The sequence below is a fragment of the Trachinotus anak genome, unplaced genomic scaffold (genome assembly GCF_046630095.1).
Source record: "Trachinotus anak isolate AG129_WGS33_773 ecotype Australia unplaced genomic scaffold, CSIRO_AGI_Tana_v1 ptg000016l, whole genome shotgun sequence".
NCBI classification, from domain to species: Eukaryota; Metazoa; Chordata; class Actinopteri; order Carangiformes; family Carangidae; genus Trachinotus; species Trachinotus anak.
In genome coordinates, this window is record NW_027273867.1 from 13,275,902 (window position 1) to 13,303,481 (window position 27,580).

Genomic DNA, 27,580 nt, shown 5'->3' on the forward strand with positions numbered 1-27,580 from the left:
AGAGAAATGCTTGCATTGTTCTCAGCAGTGCAGTGGATCGAGGATACAGGACCAGTGAGAGAAATCGTTTGTTTAACTCACATTTCATCACTAGCCAGTTTACGATACAGTCACTCGGACAGCAGACCAGACGTTTTGATAGAAGTACAACAAACATTATACAGAAATCAAATGATGGGTCTTACAGCAATACTCTTATGCGTGCCAGTACTTTTTTTGATCAAAGGAAATGAAATGGCAGATGTTCTTCCAAAGAAGGCCACAAAAAATAAAGACATTGATTTGGCAATTAGAAACAGTGAAGCATGTTTTGCTACACTGTCAAAAATATGAGGCAGAAAAAGGGAATATGATTCAATACCTCAGAAAGATAAAAGTAGCCTGTTGTCAAAGGAAGGCTACACTTTGATATTCTACAAAAGAACTAAAAAATATTATGTTATCGGATCCTATTGATTATCTTAGATTGTTTTGATTAAAATGAGTTTGTTACACCACACCAGCTGGTGGCGGTAATGCACCAGTCCGTTTGCCAACCACCAATACAACAGTGTGTGAATACAACTTAATAAAGGAGACGAAGAAGAGCCCGCCGCGCTTATTAGTTCTCCTCAGCCTGTGTTGTCGGTGCACTGCTCGACAAACGCTGTGTCTTTAACTGTTGATACAACTTCACATGTAATTGGATGAATTAACTAGATTTAGCAATAAAGAAGCGGACACCACCTTCTTCTTTTTTTTTTATCGGTAAGTTACTCTATAGTGTGAGGTCAGTGTTTTTACTTTGTTAAAAAATTAATAAGAATTATTTCCACGGCACGCCGAGCCCGGTTTGTTATTTAATTGAAGAGCTGGTCACCATTGGTTCATCTACTGGGTGAACTAATTTCTGACCACAGCTGTGGTGAATGGTGATACGGAACACATTAAAACACACTTAAAGATCATATAGAGGACGTTACCACTGAGATGTTTTTACCAACTGTTTATATTTTTTAGCGCTCACCGGATTTACTTACGTTAATTGGCGTTTAACGGAAGTTAACGGTCGTTAAAAATGTCTGTTTAATGTCGCATTAAAAAAGTTAACCTATTTCTTCCAGCTCGGTGGCGAAGTATGTTGTTAGCCAACTAGTTAATGTTGTTAACACGCTAACAAACTATTTTATACTACTGGTGAATGTCCTACATATATGATCGTTTTTCACTACACTGGCCATTGATGTAACTTCAGTGTAACGCTAACTTCAACTGAGATTAATGATCCCATTCAACTTTTCCCAGGAACAATGAACGCGTCTTAACTGGCTCCAAAGTGTACGCTCATCTTTAATTCAGCTGCTATGATTACTATTACACGCTTTCTATCTATTACCCCTTAAATTACAATCAGCAGAGAGCCACAGCAATGGATTTATCAGATGGAGGTTTCTTACCATTTAGAAAAAAAAGAAAGAAAACACTTAACCTCATTGTAGACCATTGAATTGACTTAGTGTCATAGCTTAGTGTGTATCCTGCCTGATCAGTCTGATGATGACTGCAGCCCCATCTGGTGGTTACAGTTTAACCTAGCGCCACACTTCCTTCACAGCACTACTAAATGATCAATAAGAGATACATGAACAAAAATTATAAACTATTTAAGGTAGGGAAGTAGCTACATAGAATTATTGAACTCTTTAAATTATTATTGTATGTAGATTGTGTCTTTTCAAAAATACAGACTATTTCCTGTTTGTCTCTAAATTGCAGATTTGTAGACAACCTGGAGGCATAAAAGTAATCCGGACTTTTATGTCTTCTTGTGAACTTTGAAGTGTTGTATATGCTGCATTACATAACTTGCATACTCTATGTTGCATACAGAGCTGTCTGTGATATGTTTCTACTAACATAGGATGTCATGTATTGTGAAATTATACAAAGCAGGTAGACAAAAGGACATTTCTTACTATCTTACATCAGTGGAGCAATCAAACTATAGGTTACTGCCTCAGAATTTTAGACACTTAAATGGTCATCAGACATTGGAGTAATAGCTGGACAATGACCAACACCTGCCAGGACCATAGTGGGTGAATATCTACACAGTAATCAGTCACTCTTAAGTCAAAAACTCTAATTAGATGTAGGAGGTTTATTTTAAAAATCCTCATAGAGATGTCTTGTTGTCTCCTGGTATTGCTTTCACTGAAGAAATACACACGAGAACAGTCTCTCTCTGAAATGTGGCTGACAGTATGCACATATTATCTCTAGGCACAGACATAAAGGTCATTCACCATTAGTTTTAACACTGATAACAAATTGCCACAAGCAAAAGCACAAGGTGTTACATTTGTTGTGTACTTGTTTAATCATTGAGATTGGGAAGTTTATATTGAAAACATCTTGGAAATCAGTATAAGTGTTGTAAAATTTAGTGAAACAGAGACTAGCAGAGGTATGGATGAGGGAAATAAGGTAAAATATTCATATGATTGTAAATGAGTGTACATGGAGACTGATTGGTAGAGCACACAATATGATTATGAAGGTTGTCAGAAGTGCGTGATGACATTCCTGTCATGGTCAAAGTCGCTTTACAATTCAGAAGCAGGTTATGAGAGAGAGAGAGAGAGAGAGAGAGAGAGAGAGAGAGAGAGAGAGAGAGAGAGAGAGAGAGAGAGAGAGAGAGAGAGAGGGTTCAGACTCTTAACCACACAAATAAGGACAAACAGCCTTCTGAGTTCGATACAGTACAACTCTCTCCTCTGTCTGTGAGCCTAATTGTAAGAACACTCCCCCTTGTCACCTCTCCTTGTCCTGGCCTATGCTGCCAGGACACCATTGTTAAGCTTTCAGAACTTTCCACCATGATTAGCTGTTCTCTGAGAACATTCCTCAGTAGATGATATCTTCATTTAAGTTGAACATCAAATGTATTGTTGTACCACTTGGTTACATACACCATTATATTCAGAAATGCTTGTAAGATTAAAAAAAAAAAAAAAGATTGAAAGTAATCACATGTATATTATTTCCCACAAGGTTTTCTGATCCATACTCTTTCTCCTCTAACCTTACTTTTATTTTGTTTTTGTAATCTGAAAATGTCATTTCTGTTCTTTTGCTATTGTTTTTTTCTCACATTTTTATGCTATTTTAGTGGAAAACTAAAATAGTTAAGCACACTCATTTTTCTCAGAAATAATCTGAATTTGAATTATAATTGCTTAATGTAAAGTCCAACAGTTTTATGCAGGTGGTGATTCTACAATTGCACCATGTATCCGGGTCAGGCACAAAAAGGTATGTCTTTGACTCTCTGCGTGTGGGCTACCATACATTATACCATACCGTACCGTACCGTACCGTACCATACAACATTTAAGTCATTTTTGTCAGTATTTATTTGTTACTGATGCATTCTGTTTGTAGGCATTTCAAGGAAAAGCGAGCTGTTCAGTTCTCTGAAGATGTATCTGAACAACAAGAACAGACTACAACCCATTATTGGTCTGTAGTAACAAATACCTATTTTGAATATATGTTGTCTGTGTATCCTGTGTGTGTGGAAATAATTTGTTGCTTCATGTACACCCAGGCCTGGGCAGCATCATAGAATGTGTGGCGGTGGGTGCACGCAACATAGAGGCGTTGTACCTGTGTGAGGTGTGTGTCTGTCGACTTAGTAAAGCTGACATGCGGAACCACATTATGGGAAGTCTTCACAGACACAACTACATTGTAAGTAGTACTAAAGAAAATGCCAAGTTTGTGTGCCACCTTGGCCTTAAGTTTATTAACAGATGGTGTTTCACTTGACAGAAAGCCTACTACCCCTGCTTAGTGTCTGAATGGAAGGAGAACTCTGACCTGTCTAAGCTGGCCAGGCCTCTGATGGAGATAGCAAAGACAATTGAAGGAAAAGAGGGGGCTGGAGATGTCCAGGTATGTAAATTTGACTGTGTATATTTCTAGTTCTAGTTGCAAACACAGGGGTGATTTAGATATGAGTGTTAATATCTTTTTGCACCCCCATATGAAGTTGTTAGAGCTTGAAGACGCTGTGTACCAGAAGATGGCAACACACAGTGAGAATGATGGTCAGTGACAAGTCTTGGTCTTCTCTTTTCCTGTGTCTGTCACCCCTTATGTTTTTTGGGAATGATTTCCATCTGTACATGACATCTCCATTTTTACGACATATGGGTCTCTTTCTCTCTCTCTAATACCACAGCAGTAACTATGATAAATTCCTTAAGAGACTGGCAGGTTGAACCTGAGAGCAATTCAGAGATTACGTCTCTGCAGCTGGAGGACTATTCCATGCAATCACAGAGGATTGTATTGCTTGCCCGTAACCAACTGAGACGGTCTGGGAAATCCCACAAGGCTGACATGATATCACATAAGACCTCAGCACACATGCGGTCAACTGTAGCTCCGCCTATCAAGTCTGAAAGCTGGTTAAAAAACATCACAGCATCACAGTTACGCAACACTCTGATGTCACCGGAACCCTCTGTGCTATCAGACAACAGCAACAGCTTTCTTGATGGCTATACAGGAACCAGGCCTCTTATTGGTGAGCACAGATCAAGAATAGTAACAGTATGTGTTAAAGTTCCAGAAAATCTGTTTAAACATGATTGAAAAGAACACATTTAGGTTGTGGTGTAAGACAGTTCTGCGCTTACTGATTGTTGAAATGCACCGCAACTGTTAAGAATATTTTAAAATTAAATGAAAATTAAAGTAAACTTACTTGACATCAGTACTTCATTGTGGATTATCTGGTGAGAATTGTACTAGTAGTTGCTACTGAATATATAACTGGGGCATTTAAAGGAAGGGTCTGACATTTTGGGAAATAGGCATATTCTGCTCTTAACTATGAAATGGTACAGCACATAACCCCCCATAAATACATGAGATGCTGTTGCGTGGGTTTTTTTAATTTTTATTTTTAACCTTTTGACAGAGACAGGCTAGTTGTTTCCCCCCATTTCCAGTGTTTGTGCTAAGCCAAGTCAGCCATCTGTTTGCTCCAGATACAGGTTTACTGTACAGATGTGAAACGCTTCACCTTTTAATCCAACTTGGCAAAAAAACAAATAAACCCATTTCAAAATGTCAAACTGTTATTGAAAAAAATGCTGCTTATATATGTTTACAACAGGTCTTTTCCGCGTGGTTGAATGTAGAAGTGAAGATGGCAACACATGCGTTTTCTTATGCCACTGCTGTCGCATCAGAACCAACAAAAAGGACATCATTGATCACCTAACCAGCTCTTCCCATCTCATCAATTACTTGGTCAGTTTGTTATGTATCAATAATTGAAATGAACAAAAACACAAATCATCCTTTACCATTATGCGTTCAAAGGCTGTAAAGAACATGTTTTGAGTTCACTGAAAACATATCTGTGTAGATGGAAAAACATCCTGAGCAGGTGGCTGTAATGACAGCAGATATGAATGACAACTGTCAGTTAATCCAATCACTGGCCAGGAAAGTGGAGCAAGAGGAGGGCAGAGGAGAACTGAAGGTATTATATTTACTTTTATGCACAGCTTATCCTGCTTTGGTTATTCAAGGTGTAAAATAACTCATGTCCTTCACCAGGAAGGTCTTGACTTGTCTTTGAATTGTCTGTCTATTGGTTTTCAAACATCTCATTTTCCCAGGTGATAAACATACCAGAGTCACTCTGTATCCCACTGACTGGCAAAAGTTACCACTGGTGTAAGTACAGATTCATGCTTTTTGTTTGGCCATAAACAATTGAGCTCTTTAGCCCCAACTCTCTGCTTTTGAGGAGTGACTTATGATGTAAGTACAACCTGTATTTTACTCTGTCCCTTCACATTATCCCTCTTGATTTCATATCTTGAAGAGGTGGCGTTATACTAGATGCTGTGCATAAAAGTGGTACTCCACAAGGTCTCATGTTTGAATCATTGACTACAAAAAAAAAAAAAAAAAATGCCTGCAGTAACCACCATAAATCCACCAAGGTCTCTGTTCTCTTTTGCAGACACCTTTCACTGTATAGGAAGTGAGATTTTCTTAAAAGTCTGTCAAGAACATGTGTGTTGATATATGCACTTATACTTCTGAGGTTAAAAAGGCTAAGTGCAACTTGTATTTTGTTATGTATTGTATTATTCACACCTTTTTTACCCTCTTCATTCTTTGTTCTCTTTAAGCTCCTTAACCTGCTTATTTTTACCTGTGTACAAGTCTCAAACACACTATTTTGAACACTTTACTTGCTCTTTCAGCCAGTGTGTTATTCATTGCAAAGACTTATTCTTGTATTTATTTTCTTTGTATACCCCGTGTATTGTTTTCATTCATTTCCAGGTATAAAGATTCTATGTAATGGATGGACACATACTAGCACCAGAAAAAGCAAAATAACTGTCAAAGGTGTGTATTCTTGGAAGCTACTGTTCACTTGAAGAGGGGCCAGACTTGTGTTCTGTCGATAATGAAATATTTTTGTAATTTCATGTTGCTTTTCAACCTCTCTGTCTGATTTACACTTTTTGCTTAGGGCCAAGCATGAACAAGACCTCAGTTGAAGGCATGCCAGAGAAACGTACTGTAGTGATGTCAAAATGGGCAAAAAAGAAGGCAACAAAGAGGAATATCAAGAAAGTGGCAAATACTGTGTTCAAGGTAAGCCTGCCTCTGACCAAAGGTGCTGTGCTGCTAGAGAGGATGTCTTTCAGTAAGGACAGCCTCCCTATGTCATATTCACATTCATCGGCCTCAGACATCGTTCCAGTGCCAGACTCCCAGACAGAGGACAGAGAGTTGGACTATGACCCTCGATCATTTGCACTTTACAACACTGAACACACTGCAATGTGTACAAACTCGCAAGACCTTTATAGTGGAGATGCACAGGCTGGTCAAAACATGGGGCCAGAGAGAATCTTCACAGACGCACAGTATCAAGGGGTGGATGGTTACTTCAGTATTAATGAAGACATCAGCCAGTCCAGAAACATAACTTGGACAAATGACAAACGGGTATATGGGGAGAGGAATTACGACAGACAGCATGGTTCTCAAGAAAGATCAAGAAAGAACTTCAATGAAGAGTTTAAAAATGAAGGCCTACTGAAACAAAACGAGGAGCTGAAACCTGCTGTGTTCCACGCTCAGAACTGGTCATCTTATCACTCTTCCTACAGACCTGAGGAGGGTTACGCTGTACAGTGGTATAGTTCTGCTTCACAGAGTAAAGTTGGCACAACAACGGAAGTGCCAAGAGAAGAGAGACAGAAGGAGATGAGCTCAGATGCTACTCAACAATATTGCCAACAACAGCCCCAAAACCATTACACGGCAGCAGATCAGACAAGTCTTCTGACAGGCAGCATGTGGCATCATGGTTTGTCTGGTGAATCGGCTCCTTGTTCAGATGCTACTAGCATCAATGTCTATCCTCAGTTACATTTTTTTGCCAACAGTGGCAGCATTGCACCAGAGCCTAGAGGACAGTTTCTTGAGACTGAACAGAGACAAATGCAAAAATACATGGAGTTCACTACCACTCGTGTTCAGACAACCCCACAAAGTTATATGATGCAACCTGCGGCCTATCAAGCCGTCCACATTGGCCATGGGGTGATGTCTAACCCCAATTACAGTAATCAACCTGGGACAAACCTGGACCAGCATTTTGCACATCCAGAGAGCAGCAGCAGCAGTGGTTATGGTGGTGAGGATATGTCCCAGTCGAATACTTTCATCCCACCTGTGCAAACTCTGTATTATGGAACCTACTCTGATCTTAATTTCAGGGATACGAGGTTGCCAGGTTTGATGATTTCAAGAAGTGTAGATGGAGCAACTCCATTTATGTGTGCATCTCCCAATTTCAATTCAGCATACATTGACACACCTTATGGAGACCACAGTTCTACTCGAGGGAGTTGTCTCCGTTGAATGAAATCACACTTGGATGGTCCAGCATGAGATTATGTTCATTTGGAATAAATGGATCTGGTTTCTGTCAATAATTGGAGTTTCTAAATGAAGATATGTTTCGTGAGAGAACTGCTATAGCATCTGAGATCAGTATTCAGCTTTGTCTCCTTACTTTTTCACTTTCAGCATTATTTTCTGTTTGTTTATTTGTTTATTTTTGTTAATAAAACTGACAAGGATTTTGCACCCATGTAAATCCGAAAACAGATTGGATTTTGGACCACCAACATGGAATTAGTCTAGATTGTGACATTTTCTTGGACATGTTTGGACTTACAAGTGTTTTAGGTGAAATTGTATCTGTTATATCGTCTGGTGACATTAAAAACAAAAGCTATTGCTTTTGATTTAGAATTACAGATATTTATAATGATAGCCTGAGTTATCTTATCTGAGAATTATTGGAGGCAGAATTGGAGATATTGAGATAATTTTAAAGTGTTAAGCATCAAATGTATAGCAGCTGGCTTTTATAGTTTCAAATCACATAGTATATGGTTTGTGGCTGTCACTGAATGAATTTAACTGCTAACGTCTTCATTTTCTATTTCTTTTGTACCACTGTGCCAGTGCGACTGCATTTATGTATAAGCTGAGCCTGATCAACTCAAAGAAATTGTAATGAAATGTCAAATGTACTGCTTAACCAGTAGCTACTGAATAAAGCACAGCTGAGGTTATTTGGATGATTTTTACCCCTTTTGCTGATTGTGTGCACCACTAAAGATGCTGTATTTATGTTGACTGTATATAGACTGACTATAGATTTGTTTGTGGGCGTTCAAAGTACAGACTGTAAAGTTTTAGTTTTTGAATAGTGAGTTTTGGTTTCAGTGTAAGGTGATATTATAAAGTGCCTTTAAGTCAGTTACTTGGATTTGTTTGGAGTTTGTTGTAATTAAGTTTCCAGGCTCACCAGAGCCTCCAAACCCACGTGTTGAACCTTTGACCAAACATGGCTCTGTGTGGTCCACCAGCATTGTCCAAGTCTTCTAATGCTCCACTGATTTCATCAGTAAAAGGAAACTGCTTGAAGATTTTGACATACAGTGACCAGTAAAAGTACCAAAATAACTGCCATTGAATGAGGGATGCAATAGCTTGCTATGAATAGCATTTGGGAAATGTGATTTCTATATCATGCTTTAACAATGTAAGGCTACAAAACATATAGTATGATGAATGCTTGTTATTAGCTGGTGTAACAATGCAAATGCCTAATGATGAGGTGCATAATGAATGTTTTGTAAATTTGTAAATGTCTTTTACAAAGTTTCCTCATTTAGGAGGGTGAATCGTGTCCTCCATTAAATCTGAGATCAGTACTCAGCTTTGTCCCATTTCATTTTCAGCATTATTTTGTATGACAATTTATTTTATTTTATTTTTGCTATTGAAACTGACAGGGATTTTGCACATATTTAAGTCAAAAACAGATCTAGTTTTAGATCAACATTAAAACAGTCTAGATTGTTTCCTCGGACGTTTGGAAATACAAGTTATAGTAATAAGTAATTGTTTATTGCATTATAACATGGAAATGAAGGGTGAACAGTGATGTGCATTCTCTTAATTATTAATGTTTAAATGCCAAATTTAAGATCGGTTGTGGTAAAATAAGTAATCGGATGAACTGAAAATCATGACCTACATGCGAAATATCTGACATGAGAGCTAATGCTTCGTCATGGGTGTCAGACAGGCGAAATTGTAATTGGAGCCATAATTTCCATCTGACTTGAACGCAACAGAGCTGTCGCACGGAACGTACGGAAGCGCCTCTCTTGCAGACTGCTGTGGTTTGTCCTGAGCAAAGCCAGCAAGGCAGCCCCCCCCCCAAACACTACCGAGACGACGGCGGTAGCAGGTTAGCTTGAATACCCTGATTTTACCATAGGAAAGGTACCGTTTCGCATTTCATTTGGATGGCTAAAATTCTAGTAGTGACTGGTTAACTGTAGATAAATACATCTGGGGGAAACCTTGAAGCTGCCTCTCCCGGTCCCTCACACTCCCCCTAATCTCGTCGATATGTCAGCTTTCTCTGAGGCGGCTTTAGAAAAGAAACTATCGGAGCTTAGTAACTCTCAACAAAGTGTGCAGACGTTGTCGTTGTGGCTCATTCATCATAGAAAACACTCGAAGACCATTGTCAACGTGTGGTTCAACGAACTAAGAAAAGGTAAGGATGACAAGCTAGCTAGTTCCTCGCAATAAAAGACGGCTAACACGCTTGTACAAGTTAGACGTAGCTTCTGGCTACAACAGATCGCTAACTTTGGCTATATCGTTATTAGAAATGTCACTAAACTTGTTAAGCAACCGACCGTTGTTAGCACAGCAACTGCTAACGCTAGCCAACTTTAGAGCAATGCCATTTGAAAGGGAATGAACTCACCAGCGTTGTCTACCAGTTATGTGAACCTAGCATTTAACCAGGTTATCCACGCTGGTTTGTTTGTGTGTTAGCCATGTTAAGACGGAGAAAGATACTTTGCATGTTGACGCCGTGGCTTCCAAAATGTATATATATCAATTTTAGCCTTGGCAAACGAGTCTGTAAATTGTTTTGCCCTAATGCAAGACCCTCGTACTCACATTGTTTCATGGTGTTGAAGTGCATTCAAGTTGACCTCCACATTGCAGATATTAAATTCTCATTAAGCTGAATTTCTTAAAGCTGCACTAATAAAAAAAAAATATATATATATATATCAACAATTGAGCAAATGGCTATGTGTTAATTGAAAGTGGTTGCATGCAGTGATGAGAATTATCACCCAAGTTAGCAGTTACTCTCAGCGCCGCATTGCGTTTTAGCTTCTTTCAGCTCATTGTTTTTGTTTTCTGCTGACAGAAGACTGCTGTTTTCAGCAGACAAGCACCAATAAAGCCACTGTATGCTACTTGCCCAGCACCAGATGGCAGACTGACAAAGTTAACATTTAGCATTAAGCAGCTACAAAACTATATATTAGACCAAAACAGAGCATCAAGACTCCAAATTAATGCTAATGGAGCAACTATAGATGATGATAACATGTTACTATTGTGTTTACTGCTTGTTTTTCTGCCCCCAAGTGGCCAAGAAATCAATAAATTCAGCTTTAACAAACAAATGTTAAAGGTTAAAGATATGAATTTGTAATAGAAGATACTATTGAACAAAGAATACAAGAGAAGATAATATTGAACGAAGAATTCATGCTCCATCATGGATTTTATATGAGTAGTATGAACTTCGCCTGACTCCATCTCTGCAATTCATGCTTTTGTCATTTTAAATTCACCTATTTTCTCCTCAAAGCTGAGAAGTTTGTTTTTCCTCAAGCGACTTAACACTTTCAATATTCCACTTTTAATGAACACTGAATACAAGAAATAAGTGGGTCACCAGAATAGCGTGAGGGTCCTGGATCAGGACTATCAATAATGTATATGTAATGTAAAATATTGTAATTTCATTGCCTATTTCCCTCTCCCTGCAGTAGCACAAGCATACTCAGTTTGACTCAAGTTTAAAAGATGTCCACTGAAACTTAATGGAGGCAAAATACATTATGGTCAAAGTCAGTCAGTGAAATACTTTAAGGTGGATCCCGCCGATAGCATCTGAAGGAGTGATATTTTCTAGATTATAGTATTCTATAGTTGTACTGTGACTGATTCTTTAACTTTGACACAGTGTTAAAATCTTACAATAATTTTGTTTCTTGTAAATGCTTAACTCTGTCAAGCAGTTAAGGCAGCACTGTGATAACAAGATACAATTTTATGTTTTTTTTGACAGACACTGAATGATAAATGCATTATAACCTCTTTGCTATGGTAGTTGGATAATCATTAAGTAATTTTGTTTTTGGCTTATATAAATTTTATTTAAAGTCTTTAGCTCAGTGTCACTGTAGGTTCACAAAACATGATGGGTCATGCTTTTTAAGAGTCTTTTACAGCAAAAAAAAAAAAAAGTACTGAATGTGTAACTAAAATGAAAGGAGTGACTTGTGGATTTTTATATTTTCTTTTTGTATTAACATGCCATTCAAAGTGTGTGAGATGGAAGGTTTAGATCACTAACCTGCCATTGAGGACTGTAAGGAAACTTACTGACAGTAAATCATAACGGTAAATGCTGGCTCTAAATTTACTGAGTAGATGCATTTATGGTACAAGTACGTAACTGAGCTGTTGAGAGTGTTTTTGGGAATTAGTATTAAAAAGCCTATTGTGTGGACGTTGTGTATTACTGTAGTTGTAGCTAATACAGGCACACTTTCCCTTAGGGTGCTACTCAACAACCTAATGATATCTCAAGTGGATGTTGTATTTTAGGAGCACTGTCTGAGGACTGAAAGGAGTGTGCAGTGTTAATAGCAATGGGGTTAGAGATGGCACATTTCTCTGGAGCTTTAAGCTTAGCTCACTTCTGACTGTGCCCTGTACAAAAACAACAGACATACGCATCATGCTTGTATAAGCTTGTATGTTACCACTGTGCCATAAAGACCTTGCTGGTGGATAAAACACAAATGGAGGAGACATACAAAACAAGCTGTAAGATTAGAGAAGAAAATAAAATTAATTTGTAAAATTAAAAACTTAAATGTTCCAGCCCCCGAGGCTTATATGTAGCTATAGTGAAAAATGACCTGTGGGACTAAGTGGTTGTTACTTTATAGATTTTGTGAGCTGATTTGCTGTCTTTGATAAATAGTAAAGCTTAACCCTATTTGCATTATGGTCTGGCTTATTGGGAAAAACATGGCATTGCATTTACAGTTTGTTTCTTCTAATCATTTCACTGATTTAAAAATGAAATCAGTAATGCTTATTTTTAGTAGGTTAATTAGTGGATTATTATAAATAATAAAATGATATGCTACCCATGTCTCAAAACACATTGTATGCATTGAAAACTATCACTGTGCTGCACAGCTTACAGTTCAGTCTTGTATATCACAACCAAATGCCCAATAGTAATATGTGTATGTCTACATCTAAATGCATGCAGCTCAGGTGTCACGCAAGTTGACCTTCCTTTACTTGGCCAATGACGTCATTCAGAACAGCAAGAAAAAAGGACCAGAGTTCACCCAGGACTTTGCACCGGTCATCGTTGATGCATTCAAACATGTATACAGGTCAGATTCAACATTACTATATTAACAATGTTGTTGAGTCACCTTTTTTAGGACTCAGTAATAAGTTTATTTTTATCGCTCATTGGCTGTTGCTGACGCTGGAGTTTTCTAAATTATTGTATTATTATGGAGAATTCAGTTTTTAAAATCAACAATTCAAGAAATTGCTAGGCCAGATTTTCTCCAAGAATTATTTCTTAAATTCTTAAGAATAGCAGCTGAAAATGATATTACTGTGCATTCCAATGTGATCTAGACTACCTAATCATTCAGGATGTGATTTTTCCATACTTGAACGCATGACCTGTTATGTACAGCAAATTGACAGCGAAAGGACCATTAAAACTATGTATTACTCATCTATTTAGTCTGCATCATCCAGTTGTAACATCAGTTGAGTTTCACAAAACAGTTTAAAGTGTGTGTGTCTGTTCCTGTCCAGAGAGGGCGAGGAAGGCTGTAAGAAACAGTTGGGTCGGGTTTTGTCCATCTGGCAGGAGAGAGCTGTGTACGAGAACAACCTGCTGGATCAGCTCTCACAAGTACTATGTAAGTTAATTCAACACTAACCTGCTCTGGTATAGCTTGTAAGTAGTGCTCAACACCCAGCCATGTCAGCTAATGTGACTGTTTACCCTGCCAGTCTGCAGCTTTAAACTTTTTTTCATGTTTGCATGATGAATTTTAATTGTAACCATTTCAGGTATAAATATATATGTACTGTATATGCTCCATAGCTTATCAGCTTTATGGCAAGACTGTGACTGTGAAGTTGTACAGTTACACTGTAATTCATTACACAAAATGTTCACCGTTTCATTTGAGTTAGAAAACTAAGTTTTAGATCTTATGTTTGTTTTGTTGCCTTCTGCTCTTTTCTTGTAAAATCACAGATGGAGAAAAGAAGGCGAAGAAGAGGTCATATGAAGAAATCCAACCAGATGATGAGGACTTTGCGTCTCAGAGCTCACCAGCTGAGCCCCCACAGGTGCTGTTCAAGACGCAGTGTAACCATAAAAACTGGATGTTCATGAAATTATACCCCTAAATGACATAAAGATCATTTAATGATACTTTTTACAGTTTATTTAGCAGCTTCTTATCTTGATACTTCCTTTCTCTGCTACTTATTAAAAGTTGTTCGTGTTTGACACATACTTAGTCTTAACCGATCATTTACCATACCCTCTTCTTCTTTTACCTGTTCCTTTCACCTGCTACCTTAGACAGCAGAGCTAATCCGAGCTCTGCAGGAGCTGGAAAATGCAGCCTCTGGCGACTCAGTGCTGCGTCAGCGAATCTCTTCCCTTCCTGCTGAGGTGCAGGACACGTCACTGCTTCACAGGATCACAGGTGGGAGGCAGGACAAAGTACATTATTGTGTACTGTATAGACACTCAAGCATGGAGCACTTTATTAGGAACACCATACTAATACTGGACAGGGCTCTTATTTGTGTTTCTCAGTTCTTCGTGGCAGAGAAGACACAAGGCTTCTGAAACATTCCTTTGAGACTCTGATCCATGTTGACATAATTGCGTCATATCATTTCTGCATATTTGTCAGCTTCAAATTCATGCTGCCAATCTCCCGTTCTACCACATCTCAAAGACCTACTGGATTCAGATGTGGTGACTGGGGAGCTAGCTTTGTGACATGGTATCATGCTGGAAGTAGCCATTGGAAGATGGTAAATTATGGCCTAATAGGGATGTACATTGTCACCAACAATACTCAGATAGGCTGTGATAGGGAATGATTGGTACTAAGGAGCCCAAAGTGTGCCAAGAAAACATAACCCACACCTTAACACCACCACCATCAGCCTAAGCTGTTGACCATCTGTGCGCCTTAATAGGAATCCAGATTCATCTAACCTTTCCAGTCTTCAGCAGGCCAGTTTTGGTGAGCCTGTGCCCACTGCAGCGTGAGATTTCTTTTCTTGGCTGGAAGGAGTGGCAACCAACATGGTTGTCTGTGGTTGTAGCCCATCTACCTCGAGGCTGGGCGTGTTGTTCACTCTGAGATGCTTTTCTGCTCACCACGGTTGTAAAGAGTGGTTATCTGAGTTACTGTAGCCCTCCTGACCTTTCTCCCCTGACCTCTGTCATCAAAAAGAAGTCTCTGTCTACAGAACTTCTCCTCACTGTATGTTCTTTATTTTTCGCACCATTCTGAGTAAAAACTCTAGAGACTGTTGTATGTGAAGATCCCAGGAAATCTACAGTTTAAGAAATACTTCAACCAGCCCGTCTCGCACCAACAATCATGCCACTGTCAAAGTCTCTGAGATCACGTTTTTTTTCCCCCCTCAGTCTGATGTTTCATGTGAACGTTAACTGAAGCTCTTGACCTGTATCTGCATGATTTCATACATTGCACAGCTGCCACACGACCGGCTGATTGGATAAGTGCATTAATAATCAAATGTAAAGGTGCTCCTAATAAATTGCTGGCTGAGAGTACATGCGTTAGAGTTTACTGTTAAGTAACTTGCAGTGGATGATTTTTCTTGATATTGAAAAATGTTTCACTGAACCTTTTTTCTTTAAAAAAAATTGGTTTAAACCATTTTGACAAACTACAAACTGAAATTCCCTTGAGCAGGACACTCAAACTAGAATCATTACAAATGATGGGAAATGCCTCAATCCATCATAGGAAACAATATTTGAGTTGCCATTGATTACACAGTAGCTACTTACCTTGTCCGCGTATTGATAGATAACTGAATGACCTCCAGCTGAACCCTCTAAACTGGTTATCATTAAGCACTGTGCCCTGCTCTCTGTATGCTCTCTGTGATGTAGATAAAGAATCAGGGGAGCGGCTTTCACGGCTGGTGGAGGAGGCCTGCATGCTGCTAGCAGACTACAGTGGTCGCTTGGCAGCAGAAATAGATGATAGGAGGCAGCTCACTCGAACACTAACGGTCTTCCTGCAAAGCCAGAAGGACGGCTTGGCCCAGAACGAGCAGAAACTTGAAGTGCGTAAATCACTTTCTTTCTTTCAATTGGTTTATCTGTGTATGTCTTGTCTACCTCGCCTGTGTGTCATTGATATTCACTCTCGGTGTTCATCTCTCTATGTACCTGTGTGCTCACATGTCTTGTTTGCCCATGTTTTGAAGTCAAATGTCTTTGCATGTATTTCAGCATGTTACATACAGTAAGTACATCTCTAGCGTGCCTCTTTTGTTACTGAACCAGACTGCGGATTTCAATATGGCTGTTAGGCGTTCTGGCATTACTAACAGGAAACATTCCTAATTAGATACACACTTGACGTCCAAGTGAGATTTTCCCATTGTCACAAGGAAATGCTTGTTCTTTGAGCCTTTTTTATTTAGCTTGGTTCATTCAGGACGCACTTCCCACAAGATGAGTATCGACCAAAATACTGTGTGATCAAGTCTTAAACGGTGAAAAACTTCTCTACACATTTTCTTGTTTTCTCATAACCATCCTTTTTTTGTGTTGACAATAACTGTCCAGCCTTAATCCACAGGATACCAAGAGGATAAAGGATCTCATATTTGTATCTTCACTCATTCAAGTCTCTTGTAATAAAAAAAAAAAAGAAAAAACTGAAAATAAAAAATCTAAATAATTTTGTGAGTGCTTTTATTTTGCTCTAACACTTGCAGGTCCTGATGGTGTGTGCATTGTTTGAATTTTCAATTTCAAAGATAACAGTATTACAGCTTTTTTGTGGTATTGACACAATAAATGCTAGCTACACATTCAAGGTTTAAATTGAGCTAAGTTCAATAGAAGTTGCAGATGTGCTCACATGGGGAGAAACTCATGTTATAACAGGTCAAACCAAAATATAAGAAAGGAGACATCAAGTTTTAGGAATCTTGTTATAGACACAAAAGAAAAAAGACACAAGTGTATATTTTTCATCCTGTGACCTGAGGAAATGTGTTTTGCTTTCACAATTCACCTACACATCAGCTGTCCCACAATCATATACAATAACTTCTTAAAAGTGATGTGTGCAACAAAACTGGAGGAGGGATAAAACATTTGAGTGAAACTTGATCTTAGTGTATCTTTAAGGTGCTAAAATTATTGCATATTCATGAATTAGGCAAAATCCTTTTACTTGCTGTTTTGTTGTCGACCAAGACGTTAAAAAACCTTTAAATACTTGAGTCTTTTTAGTCTTCAATGACTTTTCAGATGTTTCATAGGTGTATGTAAAAGTAAGAAGCGAGTTAGTCATGAACCTGAGGTAAATATATATATATATATATATATATATATATATATGCACACACACATATGTATAATTAGTAAAATCTCATCCTAGATTCAGTTGTTTGAAAGAGGACAGCTGAATGTGTCAAAAGCACAGACGACCCTTTTACATTTATATAAAAGGTGTTTTCAAATGAGAGTAATTGTAAGGTACAACACAACATATTTGGTGAAATTCTTTGGTCAGGAGTAAAAACTTGTAATTAAAAAAAAAAAAACTGTAATTAAACTCAAACCACATTCTGTGATGTAGAATGACATACAAAGTTACCATATTATTTACTGATATTGTTTCTATTTTTATGCAGTCTTCATATCCTTGATGTACATTTTCTAATTTCCTTAGTCCTTATCACTGTTTACTTACCACAAATTGTGTTCCTAAAACGATGAGACCGAAAAAAAACCCAAAAATTGCAGTGGCACTCTTGGATCTTTCAGTTCTGACAGAGCTTTTCTGCTGTGGACTTTTTCAGGAATACAAACGCAAACTGGCGAGGGTGACCCAGGTCCGGAAGGAGCTGCGTTCGCGTCTGAACAATCTTCCAGGAGGACTCTACAACTCTTCAGACTGACTGAAGTTTCCCCTCCTCACCCTCCTGCTACTGAAACATCTCAACAATGTCTCTTAGAGATTTGATCAGTGACATTGCCATAGCCCTCTGTTTTTGATTCTGGTCTATATGTTTCTGTATGGTGACCTATGGTTCTCATGCTGTCTTGAACAGATTATTTATCCACATGGTTTTATTAACAGAAATGTCTTTTTTTCTGTCTGTGAGCTCATCTCTTTGTGCTGTATGTTATTGGTACACTGTACATTAAGATCTATCATCATCAGACACAGGCCTCTCATGCTCTGGCCCCTGCCCATCTTACTTTTACAGCTCTATAGTGGTATGGATGATGCTGGTGTGATATTTTTGTATTTATAGTGACTTAAGATAATACACCAGAGTGTATCCCTTTAGTGTGATCATTCATAATAATTTTCAGTATTCTGGATTGCTGTCATAACTTTAGTTTGTAGAATCATTAGGAAGCCATATTCTGAAGCTGAGTAGTAAGCCAGTTTCCTAAAAGCAAACATATGTAATTATGATTTACATAAAGCCTTTTTGGGAGAGGGATGTGGAAATCATTGTTAAGTGTACATATTCAAAATTGCATGTAAATACAATGGAGTTGTACCTTTAGGTGCTCATGATTTCTATCATTTGAACACGGCTTGGACATGGTCCTTCAGACAAATTACTGATTTATCTCCGTACAATGATACCTTTGTTGTTGCCCACGCCTACACAATAAGGACATAATGAGTGAAGGTGACTGATGTCTTGTTAACTGTAATATTGTTTCATAGTTTTATCCTCATGTCTACTGAATGCTGTGCTGATGCCTCACACAGCTTGAGAAGTGCCCCAGTTTCCAAAGCCAGGCTTAAAAGCAGCTGTTTGTTTTTGTAATTATGGAGCAAATTATTCTAAAAACCAAATAAACATGAAATGTATAAATCCTGTCTGTGGTGTGACACTGAATTGGCTTTCAGTTGTGGTCGTGTCCAACAGGGGGCGTAAACGGACGTCTATCCACATGTCCATTATTTTATACGAGGTGGGCTCGTTTTTTACACCGTGACAGTTTTTTCTCTAACGGAGGTGGCGGGGTAGAAAGACGACTCCGCCCCTCTCAGCTTCCCGGGCCCGACGGCACAAACCCGCGGGAGTTACGCCGGTTGCGTAAACGGAAGTAACGACCTGAGGAAAAATGCAATATGTGGCTACGATATAAACCACGCAAATTAATAGCGTTAGCAAACGAACTTCAAGTATAAACGTATCAACTAGCTGGGTCACGTTTGACAATGGACAGTCTCGAAACACCTTACGATGTGGAGGCTGAATTCATCGAGTGCACGGTAAGCTAGCTAGCTGCCTTTAGCTGCAGTTAATTAGGTCTGCGAGGTTCAAGAAAGAATTACAGTACGGTTTTAATAAGCGTCGAGAAGACGAGAGTGCCTAAACACAGCTGCAAGCTAATTAACTAGTTATATCTAATGTGGTTTAATACATCAGACTTGACATAAACCACTCATTTATACATGTTATAATCAGTTGCTGCTGATAAAGCTTTAGGTGTTTATTCTTGGATGAGCTGTATTGTATACCATTGTATGTAGCTATGATATTGAGGACGGTTTTTTCTGTTTTTCTCCAGGTCTGTAATAAATCCATAAGAGGAGAAACCTTGTACAAGATCCACCTGACCACACCAGGGCACATAATGGTACACAGAAAGCTATGCAATTTGAAAATTGTGTTTAATATTAACATCGCTCCTTTGCATTCAGTCACAAGTCTTCCACAGGTCATGGCAAAACCCCTAGCAGTAAACGAGGCACATCCACAAATGATATCTCACTATCTTTCCATGCTGCTGACACCTGTGGACTGTGTTTTTTTCCACTTGTATTGTTGCTTCTTGGCTGCTTGTTTATTCTGGTGATGTAGTAAGTCCCGGATCAGTGACCACAACAGGCAAGGTTTTCTACCTTTCTTCTGAGTGAGGCCTGAAGCTCAAATTCTGTGCATATTTGCATTTTGTGTATATGCTTAAACACCGCTTTCTTGCCACTTTGACTAAACAACTTATATAGTGTTCAGTCATGTCTTCTGCAACAACAAGCAACGAGGCAAAATGGGTTCTTACCTGTACTTGTCTTTGACCATCGTGAACACATGTCCTGGTCAATCTGGATGACTGTCTTTGAGGTGTTCCCCTTGCAGTAGGTGTATGTCACATTGGAACGCCACATTTTAACAGATCAGACTGACCCTCATGTCGTCTGACATCATCTTGTGATCCACACAAGAATTGCAGGTTTTGTGGTTTTGAAAAACATGCTGCGTCAATCTTTTTTCGATCTCCTTTTCGTGGTCTTTTTCATATGGAGGATATCCATGAGCCACTTCTCACATCCACTTTTAAGGAAACATGTTCAGGCAATCTTTTCTGTCTGCTTCATATGGAAAAATATGTTTTCCAACTTCTTCTGGAAATGCACCACCCCAGGCCTTGTAAGATTTCTGGAAATCTTATGCCATGGTTTTTGCTATGACCAAAAACTGTAACACACCAAGGTCAAGCACATGTGAATAATGTTCTTGCATAATCGTAAGAGACTCATCAAACAGTTCAATGAGCCCAGTGAACTGTTGTAGTATGCTGCCCTATTCTGAGAGCACTGACCTCCGTCAGTGGATGAGCTGTGGAGCAAGAAATTCCTTCTACTCTGAAGATTCATGTTTTGGTGGGCTGGTTTGACAACACGTTTTATTTTCAGTGTTTTTCCAGATTGTACTGCGGGAAAGCCGATGATGAAGAAACATGGACTGTACTTTGACAAACTGAGCATCACAGATGCGAAGATGTTGTCCACAGTGGCCGGGTAGCAGCTTCAGTCCTCAGTGAGTGTCCATACAGGATGCATTCAGCCACAGTACTGCTGCATTGTCGGTTGTGTTTTGGCAGAGCTCACTGCCTATCAACTATAACTGTAGGTGTGCGCCCTTGAAGAAAATGGATTTGAATTGTTAAAATGAGCCTCGGGTCGGAGATGAAAGGCCTGCAAGTCTTGCATGAGTAAGGCCTATTTCATCTGGAAGGATTATGTTTTATGGGAACAGACTTTACACTGTGTTTGACAAGGAAAGGTCCTACTGTACACAGACAGTTGACTCCAGTGGCGTCCATGTATGAATGAACCCGTTCATGTCTCTTCTTGTTTTGTTGAAGAAAACTCGGCACTGCATCTCTGCATACAGACATCCCTTTTCACGTTAGAGTTGGTCTTTAACCATTAATATAATCTTCTCCTATTAAAGTGGCTTAATATCTGCAGTTACGTGCAGAAAGACATGCTCCTTGCTCCTTAACTGCTTTATTTCCTTAGATACAAGTAATGAAAAAAAATCTATCTTAAAGAAGACAGGTGAGGATATATACTTTTACTACACCTCAAGTGAGCTGTGGATTTGGTTAGCAATAACCTGCTAAAAAAATGTTTGTTTCCATGATATAATGCTTTCCCTGTTTTTAGCAGCAGTGAACTCTAACCAGATTCCTGTTTACCCAGTACTGATTGACTTGATTTTTATTGCTCTCCTTTCATTCCTGGCAGAAAGAGGATGGCTTTGTTGCTGCGGGTAAGTAGACTTGAGCCTTGTCATTTTGTTCTATTCTGGTCTTGAGAGTATTTGCTGTCTGTTCACATGAAGGTAACAGAGGTCACTCCAGTCTGTTGCCTGCTTTAATGGACAGCATTTTTAGTCCAGATCCGTCAATGGTTGTGATCCTCATAGAATGGTTATGAAGTCAAAACAAACCAAAGGACATGTCATAGTTTGGACTGGATGGTATTATGTTGAAAATGCGTTTCAGCACTTAAAAGGCAGGTATACAAATGTCATGGTTTTCCCTTAGATCCATTATGGGAAAATCTTGACTTGCCTGCACAGAGCCCTGAACTCATCCCCTTGAACATGTTTGGGATGTTACATTTACCCCAAACTCGCTAATGCTCTTGTGGTTGAATGAGAGCAAATCCTGTCCAGGCTCCAAAATCTTGTGGCGAGCCTGGCCCAGAACTGGTTTGACAGTGGGCACTGAAACTGGGCAAGGCTAGCTGGACTGCAGCTAACTGGAGCTGATTATTTGTTAAAATCAGCCCGATCTCAATGCCCAAAACAGTGGACCACAGGCATTCCACTGTGTCTTATAACTGCCAGTGAGACAGTTGTTCTTGGTAGTTGACTCTTGTTGTGAAGAGTGAAAATCCTCAATGACTGATTTAAAGGCAGTGTTCTCCTTGTTCTTTTTTTACGCGCTGCACAAAATCAGTCAGTTCAGGGTGTTCTACTACAATGCCATAATGAACGCTGGGCTGCTTTAACGTTAACTTGACCAGTTCGATGTAAAACATCTTGTATAGTCCTGTCAGTCCCTGATTTGCGTTTACCAGCAGTAGAAACTGATAGGGCTACCAGCTGGACTGGATCCAGCTGCAGATGCAGTAACATCAGGGACTTAGGTAGCAGGCGAGCTGGGCTCAGTGCACCATAAGCAGGGCTTCTTCCACTGTGTATCCCTGTTTGTTTGGACTGTGAGGGCACAACTGGTTTGCCAGTGTTATCACTAGCAATCTTCTTCTATGAGATTGACTTGAGACCTGTTTTTCCCCACAAATTGAGTTGTGGGGACTCATTGTTACTTTTAAACATTGTTCATTCACCCATCAGTCAAATGGGTGGCACATGCCCAAAAATAAGCAGCACAGGCATGCCTATATGGCTGCTGCAAAACTTATTTATATAAACACCAAATTTGGTGGCTCATATCAGGTAGAGCTGGCTCATATCCAGTTGTGTTGTTGCAGGAACATCTGGCTACGGAACTGGATGATGAAAGATGTAAGTTAGCATCTCTAGGATTATGCAGAGAAGTTTGTTATGAATAACCATAGGTCGCAGATGCTTGCACAGGAGCTGATTGGTACACTAAATGTCAACAACGTGTTATGCACATCAAACAAGCTCATTGTTTGATCCAACTTTCTGTTGAGAGGTGGGTTCAAATCCAAACAGGAGAACACATTCATGTTATTTGCATATAAAAGAAGCAGCAAAAGAAATGCTTCCATGAGACACCTGTGAAAGCTGGCTAACATGCAGCCTGAAGAAGCATGTTTTGGTTGGAAAAATATTTTTTTCCCTACTTGTGGACATCAGCATTTAGCAGTATTTTTTTTTAATAAGATGGATGTCATAGGAGGCCAAGGCTGTAATGCCTCACTTTCTTGCAAAGTAAGTTTTTGTATACTATATAATCATCTTTGTCAACATTTCTTTACCTGAAGACTAAATATAAAGATTACAAAACACTGAATCCCATGTTTGTTTCAAAGAGGTCACTTCTGGGTTGATGTAAGTAAAGCAGAACTGAACTGTTCAACGCTGGACCAGCAGAAATTATCATGTATTGGAAGAAGATACAGTGGCTTGTAATTTAAACTAAAATATATCACATCACCAATACATAAAAAATTTGGAATTGCATTAAAAATAAGGAACATTGCTTTAGTATACTGTACTGTGAACAAATGGGCAAAGTGAGTCAGAACATGCACAGTACATATAATACTAATATTTTTCTTTGCTAACTACCAGTGTTTTGGTTTCTTAGGGCTTGCCGTCAGACAACACACCGTACCAGAATTTGAGGACATTTTACAATATCTGGATTACTTGAAGCTTGATGAGCCGATCATCGGTGAACAACCTCATTAAAAAAAGGTTCACAATTTTTTTCCATGTTAATTTGATCCCTACTTAACTTTTTTCTGCTTTTATGTCTTAGGTTTGAGCTATTTGGACGAAGTGCCTGGTAATGACCAACACCCAGGCCCCAAATACACATGTAGGCTATGTCATCTGACTACAAACCTGCAAGAAATGGTCCACCATGTGATTGGGCGTAAACACAGGCAGAAATATGTGGTAAAGCACTGTGAACTCCAGTTGAACTTTTTGAGTGTTTGATATCCTTTTTAATTCAGAGGATGAAAGAAGATGAGACTGTCTCACTTCTGCGTTCATGTAGGAATTGAAACGACCAGACTTGGTGACCTGGGATAAACAATCCATAATAACCCAAGGAGGAAAGATCATACGAGCCAGAGCAGAAATAATAGAGAGACAAGATGGACGAGGAAATCCAAATGTGGGACATACAGATTTCAGTAACTAGACATGTTGAATATTATTAAATAATATGTGCTTTTATAATCATTAATTATTTTTGAGAGTAACATACGATCTTTGTGTTTTCTTTTTTTGTGTTTCAGCTAATGCCCAAAAGACGGACTGAAGGCAAGTTAAACATTTGATTCATATTCTTTCCCAATTCATATCCATTTTTGCATTAAAATGGCTAAAATGTTGCTTTTGTCCTTTGTATCTGATTTTTTGTTTTTGGACAGACTTGAAAAATTGTGAACCTACCCTTTAAAGTTATGACATACCTTTAATGCTTTTCAGGGAATCTAATATAATACATCCTAATTAAAATACAGCTCGTACAAACAATATTAAATTTTCTTACTGACCACTACTATAAGTAGAATACTTAGCCTTATTTCACCTGCAGTTTTTGAGGGCCACTGCAGCTGTCAAGGAACTATCTATTTAACTATTTATAATAAAAGAGTCTATAATAAGTTACTTTTTTACTTGAACTTTATGCTTACTCCTGTTCCATAGCTCCCCCAAGGCAGAAGCAAAATAGGGACCAAAATAACGCACAGAGTGTGAAACAAGATGTGCCATCAGAATTACCAGAACTCAAGGACTATGACCATAAGTACTCCCACCAAGGGCGGTATCCCCCAGTTTACACGGATACACCTCCATTCCACCCCGAAGAAACTTACATGAACAGAGACAGACCGCTGAACCAGCAGGAGGACAGTCTCAGCCGTGACTACGTGAAAGAGGAGCTGCGCAGGGGAGATTACAGGGACAATAATATGTACATACGAGAACATATGGACCCTGATAATCGTAGGGAATATGAAGAGGAATATGTCGAAGATCCACAAAGAAGAGCCACTCTAGTGCAAGATGGTGTTACCAGGTATGATCCTAGAGGGGAGATGCCAATGCCTCATGCCCAGACTCGGCATGTAGGGTATTACCCAGAAGAGGCTCCTCCTAACAGAGGGCCCTACCCAGAAAGAGATCCTCTGAAGGAGTTCTACTCTGAGGAAGTTCGGCGCAGGCGAGTTCATTCTGAGTGTCAGCCCTCACTGCCACTGCACCCAGAAGATAAACACCAATGGTCTCTGGACGGGGAATCTGGTAGACATGACAGTATGAACAGAGCAAGTAGGCAGGGATCAAGTGAACCAGAGGCCAAGAGGAAGACCTTTGCTGCACCTATTGAGAATGACCAATCGCATGGTCATTTATTTAATATTATCAAAGATTATCAGCACAAAATGAGAGAACCATTTGTAGAGGTAACAGTTTTGAACCCCGGGCTAAGCAGAACAGGACCCCCTTCCTCTCAGAAACAAGTGGAGGTTACTAGGACCATGTCTGGCATCCCAGAGCCATTCAGGCGCTTTCTGACTGGGGCCACTAATGATGAGGGACATGGTAAAAGAAAAAGGAAAAGTCGTTTCTCTGATGCCACTGCAGAGGAGGTGGAAATGACGAAGGAGATGTGAGTGATAATGTTTATCTGTAAAGCTTTAGAGATTTGAATTATTTGACTGAACAGTTTGTGTTTTCATCTTCATACAATATTTTTCTGCAAAATGTTTGATTTCTTCTCTAAGGTTCAGTGATGAATATGGACTTCCAAATCCAAAGTTTGGCAGTCGTTCTAGACCGGTGAGCGTACAATCGAGACGTGAAATCCATGGAACACAACATTCTGACCTCTACAGAGAATCACAGGTAGTTTGTCGTGAAATTAAAATGTTCCGATGAAATAGTACCCTACCAATATTTTATACTTCTAACAGTAATCAAAAATGTGTACTCATTTATTTGGTGTAACTGATGTAAAAACATTTTGCTCTCAGAGGCCACATCATACTGAAATCTACCAAAGAGGAGGCTCTGGGTCAGAGGATGTCTTTGATATGCTGGTATGCTCATGAATTAGTTTTACAACACACATAGTGGCCAGGTGTCTGTTATGCAACCACTCATAGAAGAGGGCATCTTAACTATGTCTTTTTCCTTCGTCACTTTTTCCCCTTCAAGAAAACCATTGAAATTGAGAATGCAGAAGAAGCTGACTTCCTGAAGAACAAACTTTGCAGCCTTCTGAGAGAATTCAAGTCCAAAAAGGCTGTGGTATGTGTCATCATGCACAGGGCCACTCTTTCTAATAAACATGCACTTAAATTCTGTCTCTCTGCAAAACTGCAGAAATGAATTAAAGAAGAATGTGTTTCTGTTGTTGTAGCAAAATAGCCAAGGTGGAGTAGTCCTCAGCAACAATTACAACAGCTTAAAGCCGGACCCGCAGCTGTCTCCACGACAAAAATATGAAAGAACCCTCAAAAAAGATTTAGACCTCAGACAACCACAAGACTTTGGTTTCCAAGATGATAACAGAGGACAAGGCTGGATGCAGCATGAGTTTATACCTGATGACCGGCTCCAAGAATACCGGCATCCTATACGTGGGGATCCCAGACACACAAATAGAAGCCGTTTCGAAGGTAATATAACAGTACAAGCTGTTGCACTTCACCTAAATGATTATATATATGCTATGTAATGGACATTAATGTATCAGTTCACGTATACCAGAGTTCTGGTTATTGGCCATATTTAACAAAATATTCATCCTTAAAAGTATCGTACAGAAGAACTGTGAAATTTGTTGTCTTATATATTTGTCAAATTTCTGTTAACGTTCTGCATAATAATTGTGGAGGCAGCATGTGAAGTGTGCACTATTGTATAAGTTCATCTTGTGATTTTATGATATGTATCTTATGATGAACCGTAATCCACATATTCTGGTTCCCACTGTCAAAAATAATTCTACATTTTTCAACTTCCCTTTAATTTTATGTTTAAGTTCTTTTTGTGGTGTTTTTCCCTCCAGAGGTTTTCAGGTCCCCTGAAATGTCTCAGACACCGCGTGCTACCCATCCAGATGATCCAGGACATTATCCTGAAAGGTTTCAAGAACCCATGTACCCTCGTGACTACCGACCTGCTGCCGAGGAGTATTTTGACTCACACTCTTCTTCACCTTCCCTACACATGGAACCAGATCCCAGGATGCGTAGGGGCCCTCAGTTTTCCAAAAACCTGGACAAAATAACCTCCACCCTCCTGGAACTTGTGGCAAGGAAATAATCATCAGATAGATTTCTATAGATGTTCTGTAAACGAAATATCCATATTTTAAATGGAATACTTGATTTGATATTAAATTAATTTACACCCTTTTGTTTTATTTTTTTTTAGGTTAATTGCTTTACACTTGTGAATTTGGTTCTTGAAAAAATGAAAAAGTCTGATTGTTTGTATAAACATTAAAACATTTGTCTGCTGCAGCTGTCATCTCTTTGAGATCTTTAAATTACTATTATCA

The 27,580-nt window shown here is 39.0% G+C and overlaps 3 protein-coding genes across 7 annotated transcripts; all 3 read left to right on the forward strand.

The window, feature by feature from the left end:
- The first annotated feature begins 574 nt into the window (after positions 1–574).
- LOC139634385 (uncharacterized) lies at positions 575–9,324 on the forward strand. Of its 3 annotated transcripts, none has more exons than XM_071500803.1 (12): positions 575–747; positions 3,238–3,294; positions 3,424–3,501; positions 3,590–3,732; positions 3,814–3,936; positions 4,034–4,091; positions 4,226–4,573; positions 5,168–5,304; positions 5,423–5,539; positions 5,679–5,736; positions 6,358–6,423; positions 6,551–9,324. In XM_071500803.1, exons 2-12 carry the CDS (start codon positions 3,270–3,272, stop codon positions 7,951–7,953), a joined length of 2,556 nt encoding a protein of 851 aa, XP_071356904.1. In that variant the 5' UTR covers positions 575–747; positions 3,238–3,269; the 3' UTR covers positions 7,954–9,324. The 3 variants fall into 3 exon arrangements, with proteins under 3 accessions (XP_071356904.1, XP_071356905.1, XP_071356903.1); XM_071500804.1 differs by having other exon boundaries at positions 3,248–3,294; XM_071500802.1 differs by having other exon boundaries at positions 575–3,294.
- A 130-nt stretch (positions 9,325–9,454) lies between these two features.
- On the forward strand, positions 9,455–18,920 carry LOC139634391 (regulation of nuclear pre-mRNA domain-containing protein 1A-like). 2 transcript variants are annotated; one of them, XM_071500821.1, is made up of 7 exons: positions 9,455–10,177; positions 13,007–13,136; positions 13,579–13,685; positions 14,030–14,124; positions 14,363–14,489; positions 15,947–16,122; positions 17,878–18,920. In XM_071500821.1, exons 1-7 carry the CDS (start codon positions 10,027–10,029, stop codon positions 17,974–17,976), a joined length of 885 nt encoding a protein of 294 aa, XP_071356922.1. In that variant the 5' UTR covers positions 9,455–10,026; the 3' UTR covers positions 17,977–18,920. The 2 variants fall into 2 exon arrangements, with proteins under 2 accessions (XP_071356922.1, XP_071356921.1); XM_071500820.1 differs by lacking the exon at positions 17,878–18,920 and having other exon boundaries at positions 15,947–16,736.
- Positions 18,921–19,100: 180 nt separating this feature from the next.
- On the forward strand, positions 19,101–27,542 carry LOC139634388 (uncharacterized). Of its 2 annotated transcripts, XM_071500805.1 has the most exons (13): positions 19,101–19,319; positions 19,619–19,687; positions 21,582–21,606; positions 23,642–23,728; positions 23,816–23,955; positions 24,059–24,178; positions 24,303–24,327; positions 24,718–25,681; positions 25,797–25,917; positions 26,046–26,111; positions 26,230–26,322; positions 26,435–26,693; positions 27,086–27,542. In XM_071500805.1, the coding sequence occupies exons 1-13, from the start codon at positions 19,266–19,268 to the stop codon at positions 27,340–27,342; spliced, it is 2,280 nt and encodes a 759-aa protein (XP_071356906.1). In that variant the 5' UTR covers positions 19,101–19,265; the 3' UTR covers positions 27,343–27,542. The 2 variants fall into 2 exon arrangements, with proteins under 2 accessions (XP_071356906.1, XP_071356907.1); XM_071500806.1 differs by lacking the exon at positions 21,582–21,606 and having other exon boundaries at positions 19,114–19,319.
- Positions 27,543–27,580: the final 38 nt, after the last annotated feature.